The sequence below is a fragment of the Arvicanthis niloticus genome, chromosome 1, assembly GCF_011762505.2.
Source record: "Arvicanthis niloticus isolate mArvNil1 chromosome 1, mArvNil1.pat.X, whole genome shotgun sequence".
Taxonomy (NCBI): Eukaryota; Metazoa; Chordata; class Mammalia; order Rodentia; family Muridae; genus Arvicanthis; species Arvicanthis niloticus.
The window spans coordinates 3,892,210-3,915,677 of NC_047658.1; the positions used below are offsets into that span (position 1 = coordinate 3,892,210).

Below are 23,468 nucleotides of genomic sequence, written 5' to 3' on the forward strand. Positions count from 1 at the left end.
AGTTAGCTGCAAAGCAGCCTGGGAAGGGCTAGCTAGCGAAGCCTCCAGAACAGACTGGTTTGCTGGGGTCATGAAGGCTTTGAGGATCCTGCCACCACATCACGTGGCCCTCCTACAAAGAGGAGAACCATTAGCTTGGTAGCCAGCTCCCCTGTGCTGCTTAGGTGTCTAGAGCCTGGCCGGGGCTCTATGTGTATGGAGTTGGAGTCCAGGAGCGCTGTGCTCCTGATGCTCCTGATGCTCCTGATGCTCCTGATGCTCCTGATGCTCCTGATGCTCCTGGTGGGTGTTTGCCAGCGCTGTAGCACTGCCTCGATTTGCATGGCCTCTTCCAGAACCGGAAATATAAAATAGTTTTGAGTACCTCCCTTGTGTTAAGTGTAGTAAGTACATCATTAAATAAGATTTATGTGTGTAGTGACCAAGGAGGCCACAAGAGGCCGTCAGGATTCCTTGGAACTGGAGTTACAGGCTGTTGTGGGCCAGCCATTGGTTTCTCTGTGAGGGTAACACTTTTTTTTTTTTTTTTTTTTTTTTTTTTCCCGAGACAGGGTTTCTCTGTGTAGCCCTGGCTGTCCTTGACTCGCTCTGTAGACCAGGCTGGCCTCGAACTCAGAAATCCGCCTGCCTCTGCCTCCCAAGTGCTGGGATTAAAGGCGTGCGCCACCACTGCCCGGCTTGAGAGTAACACTCTTAACCAGTGAGCCATCTCTCCAGCTCCCTACACATCCGATGTCACCTTCATTTGTAGCACTGGCGTGGGCCCTGTGGAACAGACACTGAAGACGCAGTAAAAGAAATGCTGTGTAGAAAAAACCGAGAGAAGGGAAAACTGTTGTAGAGAGGCGTCCTAGTCACTGTCCTACTGCTGTGAAGAGACACCGTGACCAACGTAGCACTTAGAAAAGACAGCATTTCAGGTTTAGTCCATTGCCATCATAGGGAGCATGGTGGCAGGTGACAGGCACAATGCTGCAGAAGGGGGTGATAGCTACACCCTGGTCCTCACACAGAAAAAGACAGACATCGGGCTTGCCATAAGCTTTTGAACCCCCAAAGCCCAGCCCTAGTAACATACATCCTCCCACAAGGCCACACCTGCAGATCATTGTAATTTTTTTTAAACAGTGCCACTCCCTGGTGACTTAAGCATTCAAATACATGAATGAGCCTGTGGAGGCCATTCTTACTCAAAGCACCCCAGAAGGGTATAACTTTTAAATCTAATCCTACCTAGAAGGAGGCAGGTGCGCATGGGAGTGAACCCTTCTCAAGAGTGGACAAGGCAAGAGCCTACCTGGGACAATAAGGCCAGAATGGCTGCGGGGGGATACTGCAAGGTGCCCTGGTTGAGGACACCAGTCTGCCCCACCCATTACAGATGTGGAACCTTGGTTATTTTGATGCTGTAGGTGGTGATTCCATTTCATGATTGATGCTTAGAATCACAGCACTCTGAAGGGCAACGACAGGTTATTGAGAGAATCAAGGCCAGCCTAGGCTTAGAGGGTGATATCCCTTTCTCAACACACACACACACACACACACACACACACACACACACACACACACACACACACACACACACGGAAAGAAAGGAAACCAGGCTTCTGCTTTGAGATAGGAAATACTAATTCGTAGAAGCTTGGCACCAAAGCTGCCTTGAAAATAGAAGGCTGATTATAATGACAGCTACCATTTACCAAACATTTTCTGTTGCCAAGCCCTGCTCTGAGGCGCTTTCCACGTGTTAGCTCATAGAAGCTTGGCAGCTAGGAGCCTCTAGGAATAGGACCCTAATTACCACAGCATTCTGAGGCCCGAGTGCACAGTGGACTAGGCCTGGCTCAGTGCATCTCGTGAAGAGTGTGGGAATGTCGGTGCTGGGCTCACTCAGCTGATTCATTGACAGCTTCTGAGAGGGCACAGGCTGTCCAGGAAGCAGGGCATACAGCAGTGAGTGAGAGAACAGAGAGGAGGTTGGCTTTTTGTTGTTTTGAGACAAGGTCTTGTGTGTCTGGTCTCTCCTCAGTCAGCTCTGTAGCAGGTTCTGCAGATGGACCCAGCCCCACCCACACCTCACAAGCACTACCAACAGCTATGCTCCAGGCCCTGGGAGTTGTTATGATGGAGAGACAGAAAGTACAGCACACGTTTACGTAAACCATGCCAAAAATGGAGCTGGGGCATGGTGATGCACTCCGATAATCCTTGCATTCTGGAGGCTGAGGTGGGAGTTGAAGGCCAGCCTGGGCTACAGAATGAGATGGAGAGGCTGAGTGCTCTAGGAATGGATGCACACTGTAGGCAGGTGAGAGTGAGCAACAGAAAGAGCAGGCTCCGCGGTGGCTGTGAGGGCTGAGGTCTGGGGCAGGGGGCTGCTTGGGATGCTTGTGGGGGGGGGAGGGGGACAGTGGGGAAGGCAAGGGGGTGCCCAGTGACAGCAGGGAGCGGAAGGGAACAGAGGGCCAGGCCAGTTTCAGTACCAGCAATTGAACCCAGGACCCCATACTCAACGGGCAAGTACTACATCCGTAGTACCCAAAAGGCTGAGTTTTACAGACATTTGTTTTATTCTTGTTAAGACAGAGTCTCGTAGCCCATGCTGGCCTCCAGCATGCTGCATTGCCATTGTGAGCTGCTGATCTCCTCCCTCTACCACCTCAGCGCTGTGGTCACAGGTATGACTGCACACACACGCACACACACGCACACACACGCACACACACACGTCTAGCTTTATGCAACATTGGGAACTGAACCCAGACCTTAGCTCATGCTAGGCCTTCACTGACTGAGCTGCATCTCCAGCCCATTTGGGACATTTATAACTGCTACAGTAGGGGTATAGAGGCTGAGCTGATAGAAGTTCCATAGCCAGTGAGAGGCAGAATAGGAGTGGTGCCTCAGGGTGGGTCTGGTCTGCAGGAGCTACCAACGATCTACACGCCATCATACGATAGGTGAGTAATACCACAAAGACCTTTGAAAATGGAGGTCTCACTGGGTGGCTTGTGCCTTTAATCCCAGCATAGATGGGGGGAGGCAGAGGCAGGCAGATCTCCACAAACAGGGCCAGCCTGGTCTACAGAATGAATTCTGGGACAGCCAAAGCTACACAGAGAAACCCTGTCTGGAAAAATGTTTAAAAAAGAAGAAAATGGAGATCTCGACTGCCAAACCTAGTCTCATGGCCAGGATCTCGACAGAGTCAAGAAGAGGTGGTCTCCCATGAGTGAGACCTTTGTTGCCTGATTCCATCACCTCTGGATGCTCCAGGCTCAGCAAAGGAGCTTTGCATTTTAAATTACTCTGCCCAGATGACATCTATGAGACAGTGGCTCTCACTGGGAGTCTGCCCTCAGGAATGAGGTTCAGTGCACCATCAGTAGCTCACACTAGCCTGATAACTCCAGTTCCAGGGACTTGAGCCCTACACACGCACACAGACAGACAGACACACACACACACATACACACATGCACACACACACACACACGAGGTACACGTAAGTAAAAATCTTTGAGTTCTGTCTGTCTGGACCACTTACTTGCAGGAGACAGTTCTCTCCACAGATGTGTACTCCACAGATGGGACGGGTCCTCAGGCTTGACAAGCACTTAATCTGCTGATCCATTTTGCAACCAACATATTTATTTTCGGTAACCTGTTGAAAGTTGACACACTGAAGTCTTTTATAATTGATTTGATTTAAATTTTTGTGCATTGGTATTTTACCTGCATGCATGTGTGTGTGAGGGTGTCAAAACCCCCTGGAACTGGAGTTACAGACAGTTGTAAGCTGCCATGTGGGTGCTGGGAATTGAACCTGGGTCCTCCAGAAGAGTAGGTAGTGCTCTTAACCATTGAGCCATCTCTGGCCCCACTCTTGCATAGCTGATTTCCGATGCTGAGCATCCCAGGACTGGCAACAACGTCATGCTCACGAAAAGGGGATGGTATCTTGGTCCATTTATGCTGTCATAATAAAATGCCTGAGACTGGGTACTTTATAAAGAATGCAAACTTACTACAGTTCTGGAAACTGGGTCGTTGAAGGTGAAGGTCTGATGGGCTTCAGCGCCTTAGGACTACACCCTCTCCCCAAATGGTTTTTTGCTGTGTCCCCACTGGCAGGCAAGATGAAAGGCAGATGGCCCTGGAGCACTTTTTTAAGGTCGATTATTGTCATTCACAGGTACAGAGTCCTGATGGCCGGTAGACTTCCTTGCTGAGTTTGAGGCCACTTCTCAAGGGAGGAGAGCTCACTGGCTTACAGCCTATGGCCGGGCATGGGCCTGTGGAGGAGCAGAGTCACGTCATGTGGCCAGGAGCAGAACTTTTATGGCCGATCACCTAGTAGTCCACCCAGGCCCAGCGCCAGCAGGTGTTGCTGCTCACACTCAGGGTGGGCGGCATTTCTCCCTTAATGTTTTCTGGAAACAGCTTCCCAGGCACACCAATGTTGTACTGTACAGCTCCAGGCTTCTTCTCAGTGCTGTCAGGCTGGGAAGATCAACCATCACTAGTAGGGCTTTCATTTTTCAAAACCTACTTTAATTAGTGTTCTTTAACTCTTCAACCTCCTCTTTAGCCCACTGGCCAGAGGTAGGGAAAAAGAAGGGTTAATGGGGAACGGGTTGTGGACCTGTTTGGAGAGATCCCAGTCTTTGTTGTCAGGATATCAGCAGTCCAGTCCAAAACATAGAACGGGAATCAGTAATAGCAGTCCAGTCTAATCAGCAAATACCAAACATGAATCATGCTACTACATGAGTAGTAGCAGCTCACTCCAGAAGAGGCTCTGAGGAGTCGGCAGGAGTCTAGAAGCAGCAATAAGCAGCTAGAATACCATAAGTTCTTTGGCAAGTTATTCTCTACAAAGTTAGGGCAAGCAACTTGGTGCAAGGTGAACCAATGCAAGAGCCTTGTCACTCTGCCTGTTGGGGTCATATATTCTATCAAAGCATCACTCATCTTCGGGTGTTTACTTCAGCAAAACATCCCATGACATAACTCTCCAAAGAATCCAGACATTTCCACTTTAGTCATCCTTCCTCTGGGGCAGTGGTTCTCAGTCTTCCTAATGCTGTGACCTGTAATACAGTTCCTCGTTTTATCCCTGCTGCTTAACTGTGATTCAGCTGCTACTATTAATTGTAATGTAAATATCTGTGTTTTCCAATGGTCTTAGGTGACCGGTATGAAAGGGTTGTCAGACTCCCTAAAAGAAGACATGACCTGCAAGTTGAAAACCTCTGCTCTACCGGATTCTCCACTCAGTTTTGTTACATTGGGTCTCAAAAATGAGCACTGGGGGACATAATACCTGTGACCACAGCACATTGATAACTGATAATGGGCAGTGTGTCCCATGCCTAACCCGCCTGTCTGTCACAAGACTGCATTCTGAATAGTAGAAGGCACTGCAGCCACCATTTTGGTCAGCGGCTCAGGAACTGAACAGGTGCATCCTGAAGGATTAGACCACCGGACGAGTCTAGCAGTGCTCAAGTTTGAACTTGGGAAAGGAGTAGGGCCTGGTGAAGCAGGAGGATCCAAAGTTTAAGGGCAGTCTGGGCAACTTAGGGCTAAGCGTAGTTTTGCAGAAGTCCTGAGTTTGCACTGACATCATAGCTCGCCACTGTTTTCAACTCTACTCGCAGAGAATCCGATGCTCCCTACCAGCCTCCACAGGTACCAGGCATGTGTGTGGTACATATGAAAGCAAAATACCCTGGGCTGTAGAAATGGCTCAGAAGTTAAGCTGCATCTCCAGAGATCCTGAGTTCAATTCCCAGCCAGCACCCACGTGGCGACTCACACTGTCTATAATGGTATCTGATGCCCTCTTCTAGTGTTCAGACATAGAGTGCAAACAAAGCACCCATATACATTAAATTAAAAATAGCAAAATACCACATACACAAAATTGAAAAAAAATCTTTTAGAAAGTAAAAGACAGGGCTTTTGAATGCTTCCCTGGTATCCTCAGTGGTAGAGCCCCTGCCTAGAATCCCCCAGTGAGGGGCTGGGGGTGTGGCTCAGTGGTAGAGCACCTGCCTAGAATCCTCCAGTGAGGGGCTGGGGGCGTGGCTCAGTGGTAGAGCCCCTGCCTAGAATCCCCCAGTGGGGGGCTGGGGGTGTGGCTCAGTGGTAGAGCCCCTGCCTAGAATCCCCCAGTGAGGGGCTGGGAGTGTGGCTCAGTGGTAGAGCACCTGCCTAGAATCCCCCAGTGAGGGGCTGGGGGCGTGGCTCAGTGATAGAGCCCCTACCTAGAATCCTCCAGTGAGGGGCTGGGGGCGTGGCTCAGTGGTAGAGCCCCTGCCTAGAATCCCCCAGTGGGGGGCTGGGGGCGTGGCTCGGTGGCAGATTGCTTGCTCTAACATTACCTAAAGTTCTGGTCTGTTTCTTAGAATGGCCAAAAGGAAAAAAAAAAAAGTTACTCAGAAATCTGCTTGTCAAGAATCTGTTCCAGTCAGCCAGTGATGGTGACAATAGTGATGTCACACACCTTTAATCCCAGCCCTTGGGAGACAGAGGCAGGCAGATATCCTGAGTTTAAGGCCATCCTGGTTGACGGCAAGTTGTAGGACAGCAGGTCTAAATGAAAAATCCCTGTCTTAAAAATCAAAATTAACCTGTTCCACTGTAGGGGTGACTGACATAGCAGGAACTGGGGGGTGGCAAGTCCTTTGCAGCTGCTGAAGACACTGCCCATTGGCTCATGCTTCCACCTCAGGGGCTGCAAGTGGCTTTTGTACTCAGTACAGAGAAGGGCTGGAGTTCTAATGCTGGAGACTTGGGGTACCCCAGTCCCAGTGGCCACAGTGATCACCTTAAGTCCTTAACTCTGTGCGCTCTCATCCAAGCAGGTGGGTGCCCTGCCTCTCTCCTATTCTGTACTTGCCTCAAGTTCAGAACTGGAGGAAGCCTGGCAGAGTTTGCAGAAAGCTCCAGCATAATTAAGCCTCTGGAAAGGTGGTCTTTAGCTAAAGCCCTAAGTCAACACAGCTAAAGACTCTGCTCTTGACACAGAGCGCATGTAGAACCTGCATCCTACACACTGTCTTACTGGGGGTGAGGCAGTGGCGGTTGGAGGCACAAGATTTCTTCTTCCTAGGAGCTTGAATTCAAGTATAAGGAACATTCCCTCCAGAACTGCGACTCCAGGCCCCGGGGAGTACTATAGAGAAACTATGGTAAAAGGCAGACTAGGGCAAACTGAGCAGGCTGGGACTTACTTCCCTTAGGAGGTGGCAAGAGTTGAGACCAAAGTAACAATGAGGCGTTTTGCAGGGACCTGTGGTCACTGCACTGCACTGGGAAGAACTGCAAAGGTCCTGGGTCAGACCCCAGTCTGGCATTTGTTGCTAGAAAATACTGAACGCACAACTGGGAAGGAGGTGACTGCTGAGCCTGAAGAATGAAATTTTCAGATGCCATTGCGTGACCACAGCATATAGATAACCAGTGAGGATGCCCAGGGAGGCCATAGGGTGAAATGTGGGCTGATACAGTGTGATCTGTAGCAGAGACGGGAAGGTGGGTGTGGTTGGAAGGGGAGCAGCCAGAAGTCCAGTCTGGCTGCATGAGGATTTGCCAGACTTAACACAGTGAGCGCAGAGCTCAGCCATATGGTGGCAGTGCAGCTGGCCAGAGACCACACACATCACAGCAACCCATTTTACACCTTTTGGCATCCAATAGCTTTGGGCTGTAGATGGAAACTTGAGGGTTGCCATCAGTGCCATTCAAAGTCTTGGGATGCTACCTAAGGGGTGTGAGGAGTGGTACCTGGCGGGCCACTATCTGGGGAGATTTGATCTATCAGTTTGGGGTTCAGAAAGCAGTTCTATGGATTCTGGAGAGCACCTAGGGCAGAAACAGGCTTTCACTAGGTGCCAAAGGGAAGGCTTCAATTCTGTAAAACTGGTGTATTGGAGAAAAGGTGATGGCCAAATGACTTCTCTCCTGTTTCCCCATTCATCACCCTGGCACTCCATATGGGTGAGCTCTGCACTCTGCTGTGTTCTGACATCTGGCAAAGAAGCCCTAGGGTTGGTTACCCTGCCACACGTTTACCCACACCAGCCTGAGGTGGTGGTCCGTTTTCATGTGAGAATCGCCGTCTAGACTCAAGTAGGTCTGAGAAGGTGAAGCCAGCAGTTGGACAAGGCTTGGCCAGTACTTAACTGTAAAGGGTCAAACGTTGAAGGTCCTACAGTCTCTGAGGCAGCTTCTCAGTTTTCTGTCATAGTGAAGGTAGCCAGACAGTAAGTAATTGAGTCCAAGTGTGTTCCAAAAACTTGATTTGCAAAACCAAGCGACAAGCTGGAACTGGTCCTAGCGTGTGTTTGCCTGCCTGTCCTGTATGGGACAGGGACCTAAAGTAGTGGTGGCTTAATTAAGATGGCATTTCTGTTTCCGTGCTATATAGGAACAGTGCTCTTGAAGGTACCAGGGGCCCAGGTTCCTGCTAATTTGTTGTTTTGCTATTCTTCTCTGGTATTGTTTTTGTTCTTAAAAGATTTGTTTATTTTATGAATAGGACTACACTGTAGCTGTCTCCAGACACGCCAGAAGAGGGCATCGGATCCTACTACAGACGGTTGTGAGCCACCATGTGGTTGCTGGAAATCAAAAACTGAGGACCTCTGCAGGGGCAATCAGTGCTCTTAACCACTGACCCACCTCTCCAGCCTTCTTTGTTCTTTTCAGACAGGGTTTCTCTGTGTAACCTCTGGCTGTCCCAGAACTCATTCTCTGTAGCCCAGGCTGGCCTCAAACTCTGAGATTCGCCTGCCTCTGCCTCTAGAGTGCTGGGATTCAAGGAGAGTGCTACCACTGCTCGACTGCTCTGCCATTCTGTGTTGCTTTTGTCTTAATGGTAACGATTGCCAGGTACCTATGTCCACATTCTACTTAGGAAGAGGAAAGGTAGGTCTCTTTCCCAGACTTGGGGACTCTACCGGGAGAATTTAGTCAGAATTCAGTCACAAGGCCACAACTAGCTGCAAGGGAGTCTGGAAAAGTATTGTTTGTCTCACTGATTTGAGAGACAGAAATCATTTCTACCCTGTCTACTTCGCCTATAGCTCTTAAAGCACTCCCCAGGGTGTAATACAGGCTTAGTAGGACTCGTTCCCAGGGCAAGGGACACGCATGCTCTGCCCCTGCTGACTGCAAGCTCTTCGTTTGGCCTTTCAGGAGAGCCAAAACCAAGGTCTCCACGGGAAAGCTCAGCGCTGGCCAAATGAACACAAAGCAGAAGGCATCTCTGTTTGATTCCAAACTAGTTCTTCTACAGGGCTGAGCCAGCCCTGCCCTGTGCTCTCCTCTTCCCACTTCCATATGTTCCCTGGCGGTCCCCACTCAGAACCAGGTCTCCCTCTTTAGTTACTTTAATACAGATGTATGGTTTTTAGACATTCTTCCTTGCCGGTTTGCTCACGCCTCCTCATTTGTGCATATAAAAATATCCTATCACTAGAATGGTACTCAGAATTAGTCAAATAGGGTGTAAATTATCAGTAGTGGGCAGTACCTTGCAATATCATTGACCCTTAGAGTCAGGAAAGCTGGCCTAGGTTTGGGAGAGATGGGGACGAGAACTGTGAACCCTACCCCACCCCTGGGCTCAGGGTCCAGCTCACTCCTGTTTCTCCTTCTCCAAAGGTCTGATGCCAGCCAGCAGCACTTCACTTCCCTGCCTCCACCCAGGCACTGAGCCAGGGCAGTTTCCTCCCGCAGCCCTGGCATCCATCTGGGAAAAATTAAGTGTGATTACAGAATCTGAAGCTATTTAACTGGGATTGAGCGAGCTAGGAATAATCTTTCCTTCTCGCTTTCTCAACACATCTATTTATCCGATATCTCTGCTTCTGGGAAGGCCCTGTGTTCTCCAAAAACTGCAGATGTGACTCTCATCTTTTGCCTTCCTGGTAGGGTAATTCAGTTCTTCCAGGAGACCTGTGCCACTAGCATGGGATGGGTCCCCCAGCTGTAGAGCCTCATTACTGCAGAGAGGGTTCACATCTACTCAAAGCTCCCCTGAGCATGCCCAATGGGGCTCTGCTTCCTGGGCAACGTCCAGACCATCCTCAGTGCAGGGCAAGGGGCCAGGGGTGGTGTGGGCATCCTGACCTGGTGGTGCTGCCTCAGAGAAGTGAACTGGGTCTTGGTGGGTGAACAGGAGTGACTTGGTGCCTGGACCGTGGCTGCATCGGTGGACAAGGCCTTGGAGGAGGGGGAGAAGCAAGCAGAAATAAAACTAAATGAAGAGCTCCCCCTCACCCACCCTGCCCCCTCGACCCCCACAGCTTCCAGGCCACAAAGTCTTCTGGTGTTTTTGCTCATAGAATATAACTGAACCCTGGGGCAGTGGCTGTACTGCAGAACCTCTAGGCAGCCTGAGGGATGTGGGTGAGGTGAAGGGAAGGCCAGGAGTCTCCAAGACCTGTCTTTGGCCTTAGAACCATGCCAGAAATGAAAATGACTGCTTTCTGTTGGGCAGGCCTATACATAGTGCAGTCCATACATACCAGGGCAATTTCCTCCTGCAGTCCTGGCAGGAGTACGGATGCTGTGTGTGAAGTGTGAAATGAAGAGGTACAGCCAGTATTAGAGCCCAGTCTGCCTGCCTGACAGGGCGGCATGGTGATTAAGACACTGCGCTGAGGTGGAATCTCTTATTTCCTAGGCAAGGACAAGTCTCATCAGCCAGAAAAATGGGGTCCTGACTGTAGCAACTCCACATGTAACGCTGCAATGGTGGTAATGACTGCTTCTGAGACAGTGACAAGCAGCCCTGGCATCTGGGAGTTGACACTGTTATAGACCTCTGTCTAGGGAACAGACACAATTTCACAGATCAACAGCCAGAGGTGAGGCTGTGATGGGAGATAGACAAGAAGGAATCCTGCCCAAGCCATGAGCGTGGCTGGGTCAGACTGACCACTTGGATTTCTTAAGTCATTGCCAGGTGTGGTGGTGCATGGCTTTAGGCTCAGCACTTGGGAAGCAGAAGTAGGTGGACCTCTGTGAGTTCAGGGCCAGCGTGGTCTATAGGCCAGCCAGGGCTACACATCTGACTCGCAGATGTCAGAGCTCCTTGTTGCTGCCTCAATTATAGACACAGTAGCACTGCTCCTAGCTAGAGACCTTCTCTCAGAAAAACAGGACAACAACTAAAAAACCCAATCATGGATGCTTCTGCTTTCTGGCAGCATCCAATCCTGGCTAATTACCCTCTTCTTTGAACCTTTTTCTTTGTTTGTTGTTGTTTTGTTTTGTTTCTCAAGACAGGGTTTCTCTGTGTAGCCCTGGCTGTCCTGGAACTCACTCTGTAGACCAGGCTGGCCTCAAACTCAGAAATCCACCTGCCTCTGCCTCCCAAGTGCTGGGATTAAAGGCGTGTGCCACCACTGCCCAGTGAACCCTTCCTAAAACCACACACACAAGCCCAATCCTGTAAACTCTTCTGAACACTCTGCCTGGGTCTTTTCACATGGTATATTTTGCAATGCCCAGTAAATTTGGTATGTGACTCAGTGGCAGAGCCCCCACCTACCATGCACAAGTCCCTGATCTTTTTTTAAATCCTATTTTGTTTACTTGTTTGTGTGTGCACCATATGCATGTCTAGCGCCTGCAGAGGTCAGAAGGCATTGGATGTCCTGTACCTGAAGTTATGTTACGGTGTGAGTCAACATGCAGGTGCTGAGAAGTGAACTTGAGCATCGAATGCTCTTAACTTCTGAGCTATCTCTCCAGGCCCCTGAATTTTGTTCTGACCACAAAATTGAGGTGGGGTGTTTTTTGTTGTTTCCCAAGACAGGGTTTTTCTGTGTAACAGCTCTGGTTGCCCTGGAACTCGGTCAGTCTGTAGACCAGGCTGGTCTCAAATTCATGGATTCACCTTCCTCTCTCTCCTGAGTGCCAGGATTAAAGATGTGACTTGAGCCGCCACCACTCATCTTAAATAAAGAGATTTTTGTGTTTTTTTTTTTTTTTTTTTTTTTTTTTTTTTTTTTTTTTTTTTTTTTTTTTTTTTTTTTTTTTTTTTTTTGTGGTTGTTGTATGGTTTGTTTGTTGAGACAGGGTTTCTCTATGTAACACTTGCTGTCCTGGAATTACTCTGTAGACCAGGCTGGCCTTGAACTCACAGATCCAACTGCCTCTACCTTCAGAGTCCTGGGATTAATGGCTTGTGCCACCTCTGCCTGGTTTAAATACAGGGTTTTGAAAACTGAACGGTGATCCCAACTTGTCCAAGCCAGGTGTGTTCCTTGTGGTCTAAGCCTATAGACACTGACACTACAGCTGCGGTACCAGTGACACACAGTCCACCATTAGAAACGAATGAGACAATCCAAGTTATAGTCATTCATACTTGGCAACGAATGTACCCAGTACAGAAAACGTTCAGTTAGGAGCACTGCTGTTATAAAGTAAATGATATAATTTAAATTAAATTTCATTAAAGTCAAGTTTTCCCCTTTTCTACAGTTAATCCCATAACCGCCCCCATAGAAGTGTGGTGTGATACCCCTTTTGGTTTGTTTATAAAGACAAGATTTCTCTGCGTAGCCCTGGCTGTCTTGGAACTTGCTCTATATAGAGCAGGCTGGCTTCAACCTCAGTGACCGGCCTGGGATTAACGTGTGCTACCTCCACGGATGCCTCTACCTCCCGAGTGCTGGGATTAACGTGTGCTCCCACCACAGCCTGTGGTGCACCTGTTTGCTCCGGGAAACTGAAGCGCAGTAATACTGAAAGTCTAGGGGGAAAGTGCAACAAGAACCTTGGGGACTCATTCCAGGTAATGATATTCCCAGTCACAATGTCACACTCCACAACCCAAGCCTCATCTGGCAGCCCTTTATTCCTCTAAATGCCCTGCTTCTGCTTGTTTACACAGATCAAGGAAAATAATTTTGACCATGAGAGGTGGTGTCACCTCTTTCAGGCAATACTCAGGTCGCCTCCTGGGCTGTCCGGACTCCGCTCCTTGGGAGAAGCTTGCCCTCTACAGGCTCCTCAGAGCGATGTTCTGATAAGAAAAAAAGAGTGGGCGAGGCTACCCGTGTGCCAGTGTGCCAGTCATAGTGGGCCCTACTCTATTTTTTGACACCCATTGAACTCTAATGACACTGTCACTAGCCATCTCATATGGGAGACTCCTCGGTCTTCAAGCCCCTGTGACCTCATCTTCCCCAAACCGAATCCCCTTGAAGGTGGAACCCTTGGTCTCTCGTACCAGCCTCATCCTAGTTTCTCACGTGTCAACCCTAACCCTAACCTCCGCACAAGCAGTGGTGCTCACACTCGAGCCCGCCTTCTCCCAGGAGACATCCTTCTCTGACTGTGATTCCTGTTTCGCCCGTAGTCACCGCACGCGCTCACTAGTTTATTTCTTGACACTGCTGCTCCTAGTTCTTGATGGTCTCTGTGGCCTCTTGGATTCCTCCTTGTAAAAGGCTGTCCCTTAGCTGCGCCTGACAGTCGGTCGCCACAGCTCTGCCACCGGAAGAGAGCGGGATAGTTTTTCCCAGACTCCAGTGATCTCCGGGCCCTATTGCCCCACCATTGATTCCGAGTCAGGTTCAGGGTTGTAGTCCGGCACTAATACAGTCACGGCAGCCAAAGCCTCGGAAGAGCCAGTGAAGAGGTCCTTCCCTGTTCTGGGGTGCGTGATGATGACGTTGGTTGTTTGCTCCGTACAACGCTAAGCTTGTTGCGTGGCCGAGTCTCTTCCTGTGCCCTTTGCCGTACAAGCCTTAACTTGCTGCGCAGGCGTATTGGTAGCTGATCGTGGTGGGGCACCGCCCCAAAACTTTTTGCGCAGGCGCATGGGCTTTATTGTGCCTTGGCGCAGCCTTACCTAGAAAGTAAGAGCTGCCAAAAATTCTGTCTCTGCGGTGGCTCTAAGACACAGCCGGTCTTGGAAGGAGTGACGTCAGGATAGAGCCACCAGAAGGAGTCCGGATGTCTCTAAATCCGGACACTCCTGCCCCATCAGCCTCCGTCAGCTCGTCTTAAGGGGCTGGGCCTCCGTGCTCTTCAGGCGTGTCGCCTCTCTGCTCGGTTGGTGATTTGGAACGGGGAAGGGAAAGACAATCCTCGAGTTCCCGAGAGATTGGCAGTCAGGTTTCTGAGGTTTTTTTGTTTTCCTTCTTTTAAAAAAAAAAATAGGGAAATGCATTCGTGTGGAGAATGGACATACACCTGGCTCTCCAGGGAATAGGCCCGGGGGTTTGGGTTTCTAGGTTCTACAGAGTGACACTGGAGAATGGAAGTAGAGGGCAGGCTGGAGAATCTAATATGAAGCAGTTAGGAAAGGGTGTTGACCGGTGTGGTGGAGCACGCCTTTAATCTCAGCACTCTGGGTGGCAGAAGCAAGAGGATCTCTTGAGTGTCAGGCCAGCCTGGTCTACATAATGACTTCAGGCCAGCCAGGACTACACAGCGAGACGCTGTCTTAGAAAAGAAGCAAATAAAAAGTCTTACGTGCTTCCTGACCGATGTCTTTCCCCCGCCTCTTGCTTTCCAGCAATGCCTCAGGGTGACGTGACTGCCTTATTCCTGGGGCCTCCTGGCTCGGGAAAGTCTGCCCTGATCGCCGCGTTAAGCGGTAAGAATGTGGACACGGTAGAGATTCCGGATGGACGGCCGGACTCTGGAGTGCCCAGCCTGAGAGCTGCGGCTCCGGGCCTCTTCCTGGGTGAGCTGAGTTGCCCACCCGCAGCTCCCGGGCCCTGGGCGGCAGAGGCCAACTTGCTGGTATTGGTGCTACCTGGTTCTGAGGGGAGCGAGGAGCCCTTGACCCCAGCTCTGGGCGAGGCAGCGCGGGCCGCCCTGGCCAGAGGAACCCCGCTGCTGGCTGTACGGAATCTGCGTCCTGGAGATTCCCAGGATGCAGCTCAGGCCCGGGACGAGACTGCGGCCTTGCTGGACAGTGCTGGGTTAGGAGCTGCGCCTCTCTTTGTGCTGCCCGCGGATTGCAGCAGCAGTGACCGCTGCGAGGAGCTAGAGCGCCTGAACGTGGTGCTGCGGACCCAGGCGGAGGCGCTGCAGAGGTGAGGGGACAGTTCGGGCTGGTTGGGGTGGCCTAGATCCAACTCAGCTAACGAAGTCTTTAAGGTTCTCGAGCCCTGTTCCTAGAGCGTTAGAGGCAGGCCTGTATTGGCTATACATTCGTCCATACCCTACTTACTTGCTTAGGACAACACCCCTCCCACTACCACACCGATGAGCACAGATTTTGAGATCAGGGAGACTCCGCCATAAGCAAGGATCACTTTTCTGTCATTTAAAGTCTGCATCGTCGGGAATCAACTGGAGGGTCTGCTACAAAGGTCCTATTTCGTGCAAGCTCTCTGACATCACAAGCCCCCTCGATGGTGAGAATTCAAGAAGCCCAAATATATATGCAAATACTTGTGTCAGATGAGATGTTGGACTCTATCTCTCTGTGACATTTGCCCATCCACTCCAGCACTCCCATCCTCCTCGTTGTTGGCTTGGTTCTCAAGTGACTCCCTCCCAGCCTTCCTTGCCCAGGCACCAAACCAAGCTTTATTTCCGGTTGCTTGCCCCATTCTTCCATTCCCAATTCCTTCTCTGGTCTGTGCTGCCTACTGACTCTCAATCCACCCACCTGCCAGCTGCCTCATTTTGCAGATCTCAAAATGCAGCTCAGGAAGGGTCGGAGAGCCTTCTCATTTGTTTAGTCAGCCTCACCGGCCAGACCCCCGACCGTCCTAGATGAGATCTCTCTCCTCACATGCCCTTCCTAATATCCACCCTCAGGAAAACACCCTTGGGCACACCATAGACCACACCGAAGTTGCCATTGTGTCCTTACCTTCCTCTTAGCCCCACCCATAGAAAACCTGTCCTGCCCAACACATCATTGGAAAAGCTCTGATCCTGAGGGCTGTATCAGGGGAAAGTCTGAACAGGGTCCTCATCTTAGTTTCTGTTGGAAACCTGACCTTAAGTTAGTTTACCTGTGGGATCAGAACTCTGGGTAGCTTAAGCCCTGCCCTTTATGGCCCCGCCCCACCTGGTTTCTTTCTTTCTTTCTTTCTTTCTTTTTTTTTTTTTTTTTTTTGTTGTTGTTGTTGTTGAGATGGGGTTTCTCTGTATTCCCGGCTGTCCCGGAACTGGTTCTGTAGACCAGGCTGTCGTTGAACTCAGAGGTCTGCCTACCTCTGTCACCCTAGTGTTGAAATTAAAGGTGTGCGCCACCACACCCGGCCATACCTTCTTTCTATATGCTTTAGTTCCCTACTTCAGTTCCTGAAATTCAGAAAGCCCCCCACCCCCCACCCCGGAATTGCTCGCTCAGCCCAGCTTTTCCTGCTTTTAAAGCTCTGCTGCCTTTCACCCGTTTTCTCACCCTATCGCCCAACTCCCGCAGGCTCCTGCCTCCTGCCCAGGATGGCTTCGAGGTACTGGGTGCAGCAGAGCTGGAAGCTGTTCGTGAGGCCTTCGAGACCGGTGGCCTGGAGGCGGCGCTGTCGTGGGTGCGTGCTGGTCTGGAGCGCCTGGGCAGCGCACGACTGGACTTGGCAGTGGCTGGCACCACCAACGTAGGCCTTGTGCTGGACATGCTACTAGGGTTGGATCCTGGCGACCCAGGTGCTGCTCCTGCCTCGGCACCCACTGGGCCTACCCCTTATCCTGCTCCAGAGCGCCCCAACGTGGTGCTCTGGACAGTTCCCCTGGGCCCCACGGCCACATCCCCTGCTGTCACCCCTCACCCGACCCACTACGATGCCCTGATCCTCGTCACCCCTGGGGCTCCCACCGAGGAGAACTGGGCCCAGGTCCGCTCATTGGTGTCCCCAGATGCTCCACTCGTCGGTGTGCGCACGGACGGTCAGGGCGAAGATCCACCCGAGGTTCTAGAAGAAGAAAAGTCCCAGAATGCAGGCGATGGGAACTCGGGGGATGCACGCAGCGAAGGAAAGAAAGCTGGCACTGGGGACTCGGGGTGCACTGCCGCTCGGAGCCCGGAGGATGAGCTGTGGGAAGTGCTGGAGGAGGCGCCTCCGCCCGTGTTCCCACTGCGTCCCGGCGGCCTCCCGGGCCTGGGAACCTGGCTTCAGCGCGCACTGCCCACAGCTCAGGCCGGAGCGCTGCTGCTGGCGCTGCCACCTGCAAGTCCCCAGGCGGCGCGGAGGAAAGCAGCAGCCCTGCGAGCAGGGGCGTGGAGGCCAGCCCTGCTGGCTAGCCTAGCGGCGGCAGCCGCTCCAGTACCAGGCCTGGGCTGGGCTTGCGATGTGGCTCTTCTCCGGGGACAGCTGGCGGAGTGGAGGCGCGCGCTGGGCCTCGAACCCGCGGCTGTGGCACGACGTGAGCGCGCCTTGGGCCTGGCTCCTGGAGTCCTGGCCACGCGCACGCGCTTCCCGGGCCCGGTGACGCGAGCCGAGGTAGAGGCCAGGCTGGGGTCCTGGGCTGGCGAGGGCACGGCGGGAGGTGCGGCGTTGGGCGCGCTCTCCTTCCTATGGCCCGCGGGTGGGGCAGCGGCAACAGGTGGGCTGGGTTACCGTGCCGCGCATGGTGTACTGCTGCAAGCCCTAGATGAGATGCTGGCTGATGCTGAGGCGGTGCTGGGACCTCCAGAGCCCAACCAGTGAGGTGTGTGGTGGGGCTTGGGGTATCTAGTGACTTGGTTCTTGGCCCCACAGCCTCTGAGATTAAGGAGTGAAGTTTTGTTACTCAAACCCGGAGACTTGAAGGAGACTGACATCTCGTTGAAACCGAGACTTACAGTCACCCGATTTCCTAGGTTCTGAATGGGAGTAGGGTCTATGCATCAGAAGTGTGTCATCCAGATACCAATGCAGTAAAGGAAGTTGAGGGCCTGGGACTCCTGGAAATGGGAGCCTCTTGGCGTCCAGCTGACACCTGGTCCTGGATCTCTAGAAGCCTTGATCCCTTCCTGCCTGGGAGTGAACCTATGGCTATGGACCTGGAGCTGCAAGGAATTAGATCCCTTGGAGTGTGGGGTCCCAAAGGGAAACGAGACATAAGTTGCCCGATGAAAGAACAGATTTGTGGGAGCTATGAGAGGCTTAGAAAAAGTCTGGTTCCTAAGAAGGCTCTGGAGATTGGTTGTCATTTCTTGGGTGGTGGGAAGCCCTGTGGAGACCAGGGGCCTGCTGGAGACCGTTTGGTCTCTTGGAGTGTGGAAGATTGTCTGTCATTTGCTCTTCAAGGCTTTGATGTAGTGAATACTGTCCCACAAAATTGAAGGGAAGAGACAAGGGAGGGTCTGGGTAAGGTAGTCTTCTGATGGCCAGAGCCTGGGAATGGGGTCTTTAGGGTATGGAAGAATAGAAACCCACACTTGGAAATACCTCCCTTGAGCCTCTGATGTACTGGGATGGTGGCAACTGCCTCTCCGAGCTTTACTGGGAAGGGGTATTACTACCCCCACTTTATAGGTGCTGGGTGATTGAGGGTCTCTGGCATGTGTGTTCCTGTTTCGCTTAAGTTTATACGGTTTCTTCTGTCATCTGGACCTTAACCGTTGGGCCTCAGAGTGTTGTGCTCCTGCTTGTCTGGAAAGGCAAGAGTCCTGCTGTAGCAGTCTATGGTTTTCTGCATGACCTCCTCCGATCACTCCAAGGTACCTGCTGCTGGTCCACACAGGCTGCTGCTGTGAACGAGGGTCCCCCACAGGATAGCTGGGTAGGCCCTTGGTGCTATGGGACTGTGCCAGAAGGGAGGCAGAGGCAGAAACCACAGCGCTGTAAGCTTTTTGCAGGTGGGAAGAGCCATGTAAGATTCCTCAGTGTTGAACACAGAAAAGGAGGACTGGTAGATGGGACCACTGGGTTCAGAGATGCAGGCCAGAGGCTCAGCACCAGTGCAAAGCAGTGTGTGGCCTTGCCCTGCCTCTTCTCCATTCCCAGCCCATCTCCAGCAAGCCTGATTTGTTGTTCTGCCTTGGGGCTTGTGCATTTTCTGGTTTTCTATGGAATGCGCTTTTTTGAGATAGGGTCTTTTTTGAGATAGGGTCCTCATCCGTCAGGTCTCCCCGAAATGGCTCTATGATCACCCAAAGTAGCTTGCATTGATCCTGGCCACTTGATCATCCCTGTAGTGAACATTACTACCAATGGCTTCATTCATTCATTCATTCATTCATTCATTTGCCTGTTCATTGGCTCTTGCTCCTTGCCTGTCTTTCTCTTGGGTTGTACCCTAGCACCCAGAGCAGGGCCTGATGCACGGTAGGTGCCTAGTATTTATTATCTTAGTTAACTGATCATTGGCACATGGCCTGGAATTCAGGTTGTCAGTAATCCTGTAATAAAGGATGAGCTAGGGAGAAGCGAGCTGGTGGGAGAAGGAACAGCCGCTTGGCTGCTGTCACCACATGAATGAGTGCCATATATTTTTACCTGGTAGGTGAAAGGACTGGACTGAAATCATAAGAACTTCTGGGGACTAATAACCAGAGGCCTGCCTAGCTGGGCTTTACCCGAATCTAACCTTTCACCTCTGACACCATTCGCCCAATGGAAGGAGGCACCTGATTTGGCTGTTCCTGCCTGTAATCCTTGCACCTCTGGTTGACACAGGAGAATTTGAAATTTAAGGCAGTCTTCAGTGACAGAGAATTGCAGGCCCGTAGGCTACATGCCTGATCCCACTAGTGTCTAGACTGGCCTTGAACTCCACATGGTCTGGCCCCTGCATCTTCTCATTCCCTGCTCAGCCCATCTTCAGCCAGCCTGATATGAAGTCCTTGAAGCTTGAGTTGGCCAGCTTTGGCCCTGCCTCAGCCTCCCCAGTACTGGGTTTAATACTCTAAAACCACAGCATCTGGCTTCCATTTTAAAGCTCTTGGATCAGCTCAACATTCTTTTTGCTAAATCATCAAAACCGATGTGTTCCTTACACCTGAGCACACCTCAGATCATGTGATACACCTAATTGGAAATACTTGAATTGATAAATGGAGGGCCCAATTCACATACCCATGTTTCATTTATGTTTGATAAGCTCCTCCCAATAATGAAGTTTCAACCAGTGCCTCACATATTAAAGGCAAACACTCTGCTGGAACCATGTCTCTAGCCCTGCTCTAGGGGCTGGAGGTAAGGTTCTGGGCAGGGGCTCCTCTACTGAGCCACGCCCCCAGCCCTTCACTGGGGGATTCTGGGCAGGAGCTCTACCACTGAGCCACACCACCAGCCCCTTACCTGGGGTTTCTAGGCAGGGGCTCAACCACTGAGCCATGTTCATATTTTAAGACAAAGTCTCACTAAATTGCCCTGCCTGCCCTTGAACTGACTGTATTCCAGACAGGCCTTGAATTTGAGATCCTACTCACTCAGCCTCCCAAGTAACTGGGATCACAGGCCTGCCTCACCTCCTGGCTTAATAGTTTTCTCAAACCTGCAGTGTCCAGTGGATCAAGTACAAATAGGATCTGAGACTGATTTTTTTTTTTTTCTCAGTGGCATTAGCCATACATTTGGCTCGTAGTTCAACAGTACAGTCCATTGTGGGAAAGCACAGTGGCAAGAGAGGGAGGAAGACATTGCAGCCACATTCAGGAAGCAGAGAAATCGCTTCCTCTGTCTTCACCCCAGCACCACAGCTCTATGGAATGAGCAGTAAGTGACCTCACCGCATTTAGCACAGTCTAGACCCTCCTCCATAGCCATGTCCAGAGTGAATGTAAACTGTCAGTGAATATTAACCATCACAGGGCTGGAGAGATGGCTCAGTGGTTAAGAGCACTGACTGCTCTTCCAGAGGTCCTGAGTTCAATTCCCAGCAACCACATGGTGGCTCACAACCATCTGCAATGGGATCTGATGCCCTCTTCTGGAGTGTCTGAAGACAGTGACAGTGTACTCATATAGATAATATAAATAAATCTTAAAAATAAATGAAGAAAATTAACCGTCACAGACAGCAGGTAGCTGAGAATTCGCTGTGTTACACATGCGCGCAGCTAAGCATGCACACACACATCAAACACATACCCAGCTCACAGGTACCACAGCCCCTGAGAAGCTTGGAACTCGAATGTTGCTCCTCTACTGCCTGGGCCCCACTTCCCTGGTCTGGCTACGGTAACAGCCAACTTGGTCTCCTGTGACTTCCTATTACGTGTCTTGCACTCTTTAAATAGTCTTCTTTTTTGGTACTTTGGCATAGCCTAAGGCTTGCCTTCAACACAGTATATAGCTGGTGATGGCCTTGAAATCCCGATCCTCCTGCCTCCACCTCTTGAGTGCCAGGCTCACAAGCATGTGGCATGATTCCTGGCTCTGACCGTGTCTTTCTTTGGCATCCCTTTCCTGGGCTTTGCTGCTGTCCCTTCTCCTTGAGGCAGGAGGCCCATGCTAGATGCATCAGAAGAAGCATATTATCGTCATTGTGTGTGTTCTGGTCAGCTCCATAAATTTGTATATGGGCACTTTTGTGTTGTGTGATTCCTTGCCCATTTTTGTTTTGTTACTTGGAGATAGGGGATCCAGGCCATCTCAAACACTTGATGCCAGGTGCTCCTCCTGTCCCAGCCTCTCCTGTCCTGGATTACAGGTAGAGGTGGCTGCCTTTTAAACTATGACTCTCCCCACCCCCCCAAGATAGGGCCTTACTCTATAGCTCTAACTCATGCCTGGGCTCTGAAGACCTGGCATTACAGGTGTAAGTGACGATGTATGTTGCCGGTGTGGTCTTTCGTTAGGATCTTTAGGCTTTCCCAGAATGTAAGTAAAGCCGAGACTGAAGCCTCTGGAAGTGTCCAATAGAAAAGGCTCAGTCTCCCTTGTCACAGGTCACCGGCTGCCAGCACGGTGCTCCCATGAGCACCTCAGGTCTAGAAGAGCTTGGACACAGGAATTCTGGGAAATGTCAGTCCTCCATGCTGGAATTGCAGCTACACAATCATGGTGTTGCAGGTTTCAAAAGTTGGTCAATGGATGAGGTGCCTTCTCGACATGGAGAGCCTCACACTTCTAGCTCATGGAGCCGTCGATTGGAATGTGGGGGCAAATCTGTCTGGTCATTCTGTGGTGTGTTTGGAAAGATTAAAGGGTAGAAATGCTACTGTGTGTGTCTACTTTATTAATTTTAGGTCTGTGTAGGTATGTGCTGTGAAAGAGGCAGCTTTCACCTGCTGAGCAATCTCCCCAGCCAGTCAAGGTGGTGAGTTTTAACTGCTTCCAGGTTTATGATGGCCAGGCAGTTGAACTCTTGAGCCAGCGTGACCCTCGGTTCCCCAGTTCTGCCTCTCCACGGACAAGCACTTGAATGTCTTCCCTCAGCCTGACTCTGGGTTTTAGCCACAGCAAGTGTGATGCAATCAGAGGCTTCAAAGGTGCTAATGAATCAGACTTCCTTTCGGCTATCCATGGGCTCCCCGCCATCACTGCCACATTGAAAAGCCTATCAGGCTAAGGGTTGGGGAAGTCTTCCCTTAGATTACCCCAGTGAGGGGCTGGGGGCATGGCTCAGTGGTAGAGCCCCTGCCTAGAATCCCCCAGTGAGGGGCTGGGGGCGTGGCTCAGTGGTAGAGCCCCTGCCTAGAATCCCCCAGTGAGGGGTTGGGGTGTGGCTAAGTGGTAGAGCACCTGCCTAGAACCTCTCAGTGAGGGGCTGGAGAAGGGAGGGATGTTTCTCAGTGGTAGAGCCCCTGCCTAGCATATTCAAGGCTCTAGGTCTATTCCCACTACTAACACAAAATTGATTGAAGCTTTTGGTATGTAGTCTGGACTATGTTTAATTCCTCCTCTTCCTCCTCTTCCTGCTCCAGCCTCTCAAGCTTCGGGTTTATAGATATACCACATTCTTCTAAAATCTTAAACTTTGAGCCAAGTGGTGGTGGTGCACTCAGGAGGCAGAGGCAGGTAGATCTCTGCATTCAAGGCCAGCCTGGTCTACAGATTGAGTTCCAGGACAGCCATAGCTACACATAAAAACCCTGTCTCAAAAAAACCCAAACTAAAACAACAACATAACAACCCCTGTCCCCAGCCCCATCCCTACCCCCTTGCTTCAAGACTCATCTCAAGGATGTGAATGCTAGTGAGTGCCTGTCACTCTGCCCTCCAACTGGGGGAGAAACCTACTTCTGGTTAGGTGTGGCCATGTGACTAGCTCTGTCCCTGGAGCTGAGAGTGTTGAGTCACTTCTGGGTCTCACGGTGGTTACTCACACAGGTGAGGCATTCCTAGGCACTTCCCTTTGGCAAACGCATTGGCTGATCTGTACCTGGAATGAGCAGAAACCCGCTTTGGATGATGCTGAACTTGTAGAGCGAAGGCGAGCACCAGCCTTTGTGAATGGGTGCTCATTCAGCAAATGCACACCCAAAGGCTCTCCCAGTGAAACTCCCATGTTGATGTTGGCTTTGGCCTTGTGACTCACCTTAGTCAATGGAGGGTTACCAGTTCTAACCCCAACAACAACAACAAAAACCCTATATG

At 51.1% G+C, this 23,468-nt stretch overlaps 1 protein-coding gene and 1 long non-coding RNA gene across 4 annotated transcripts; both read left to right on the plus strand.

Annotated features, from left to right (window-relative positions):
- Positions 1 to 4,273: 4,273 nt before the first annotated feature.
- LOC143441405 (uncharacterized) lies at positions 4,274 to 11,302 on the plus strand. Its single transcript, XR_013108765.1, has 2 exons — positions 4,274 to 4,408; positions 5,195 to 11,302. It is a non-coding gene; the product is annotated as an uncharacterized LOC143441405 (long non-coding RNA).
- A 1,645-nt stretch (positions 11,303 to 12,947) lies between these two features.
- Positions 12,948 to 22,089, plus strand: Irgq (immunity related GTPase Q). 3 transcript variants are annotated; one of them, XM_076929510.1, is made up of 3 exons: positions 12,948 to 14,160; positions 14,555 to 15,080; positions 16,427 to 22,089. In XM_076929510.1, the coding sequence occupies exons 2-3, from the start codon at positions 14,557 to 14,559 to the stop codon at positions 17,646 to 17,648; spliced, it is 1,746 nt and encodes a 581-aa protein (XP_076785625.1). In that variant the 5' UTR covers positions 12,948 to 14,160; positions 14,555 to 14,556; the 3' UTR covers positions 17,649 to 22,089. The 3 variants fall into 3 exon arrangements, with proteins under 3 accessions (XP_076785625.1, XP_034362050.1, XP_034362042.1); XM_034506159.2 differs by having other exon boundaries at positions 12,948 to 14,151; XM_034506151.2 differs by having other exon boundaries at positions 12,949 to 14,088.
- The last annotated feature ends 1,379 nt before the right edge of the window (positions 22,090 to 23,468 follow it).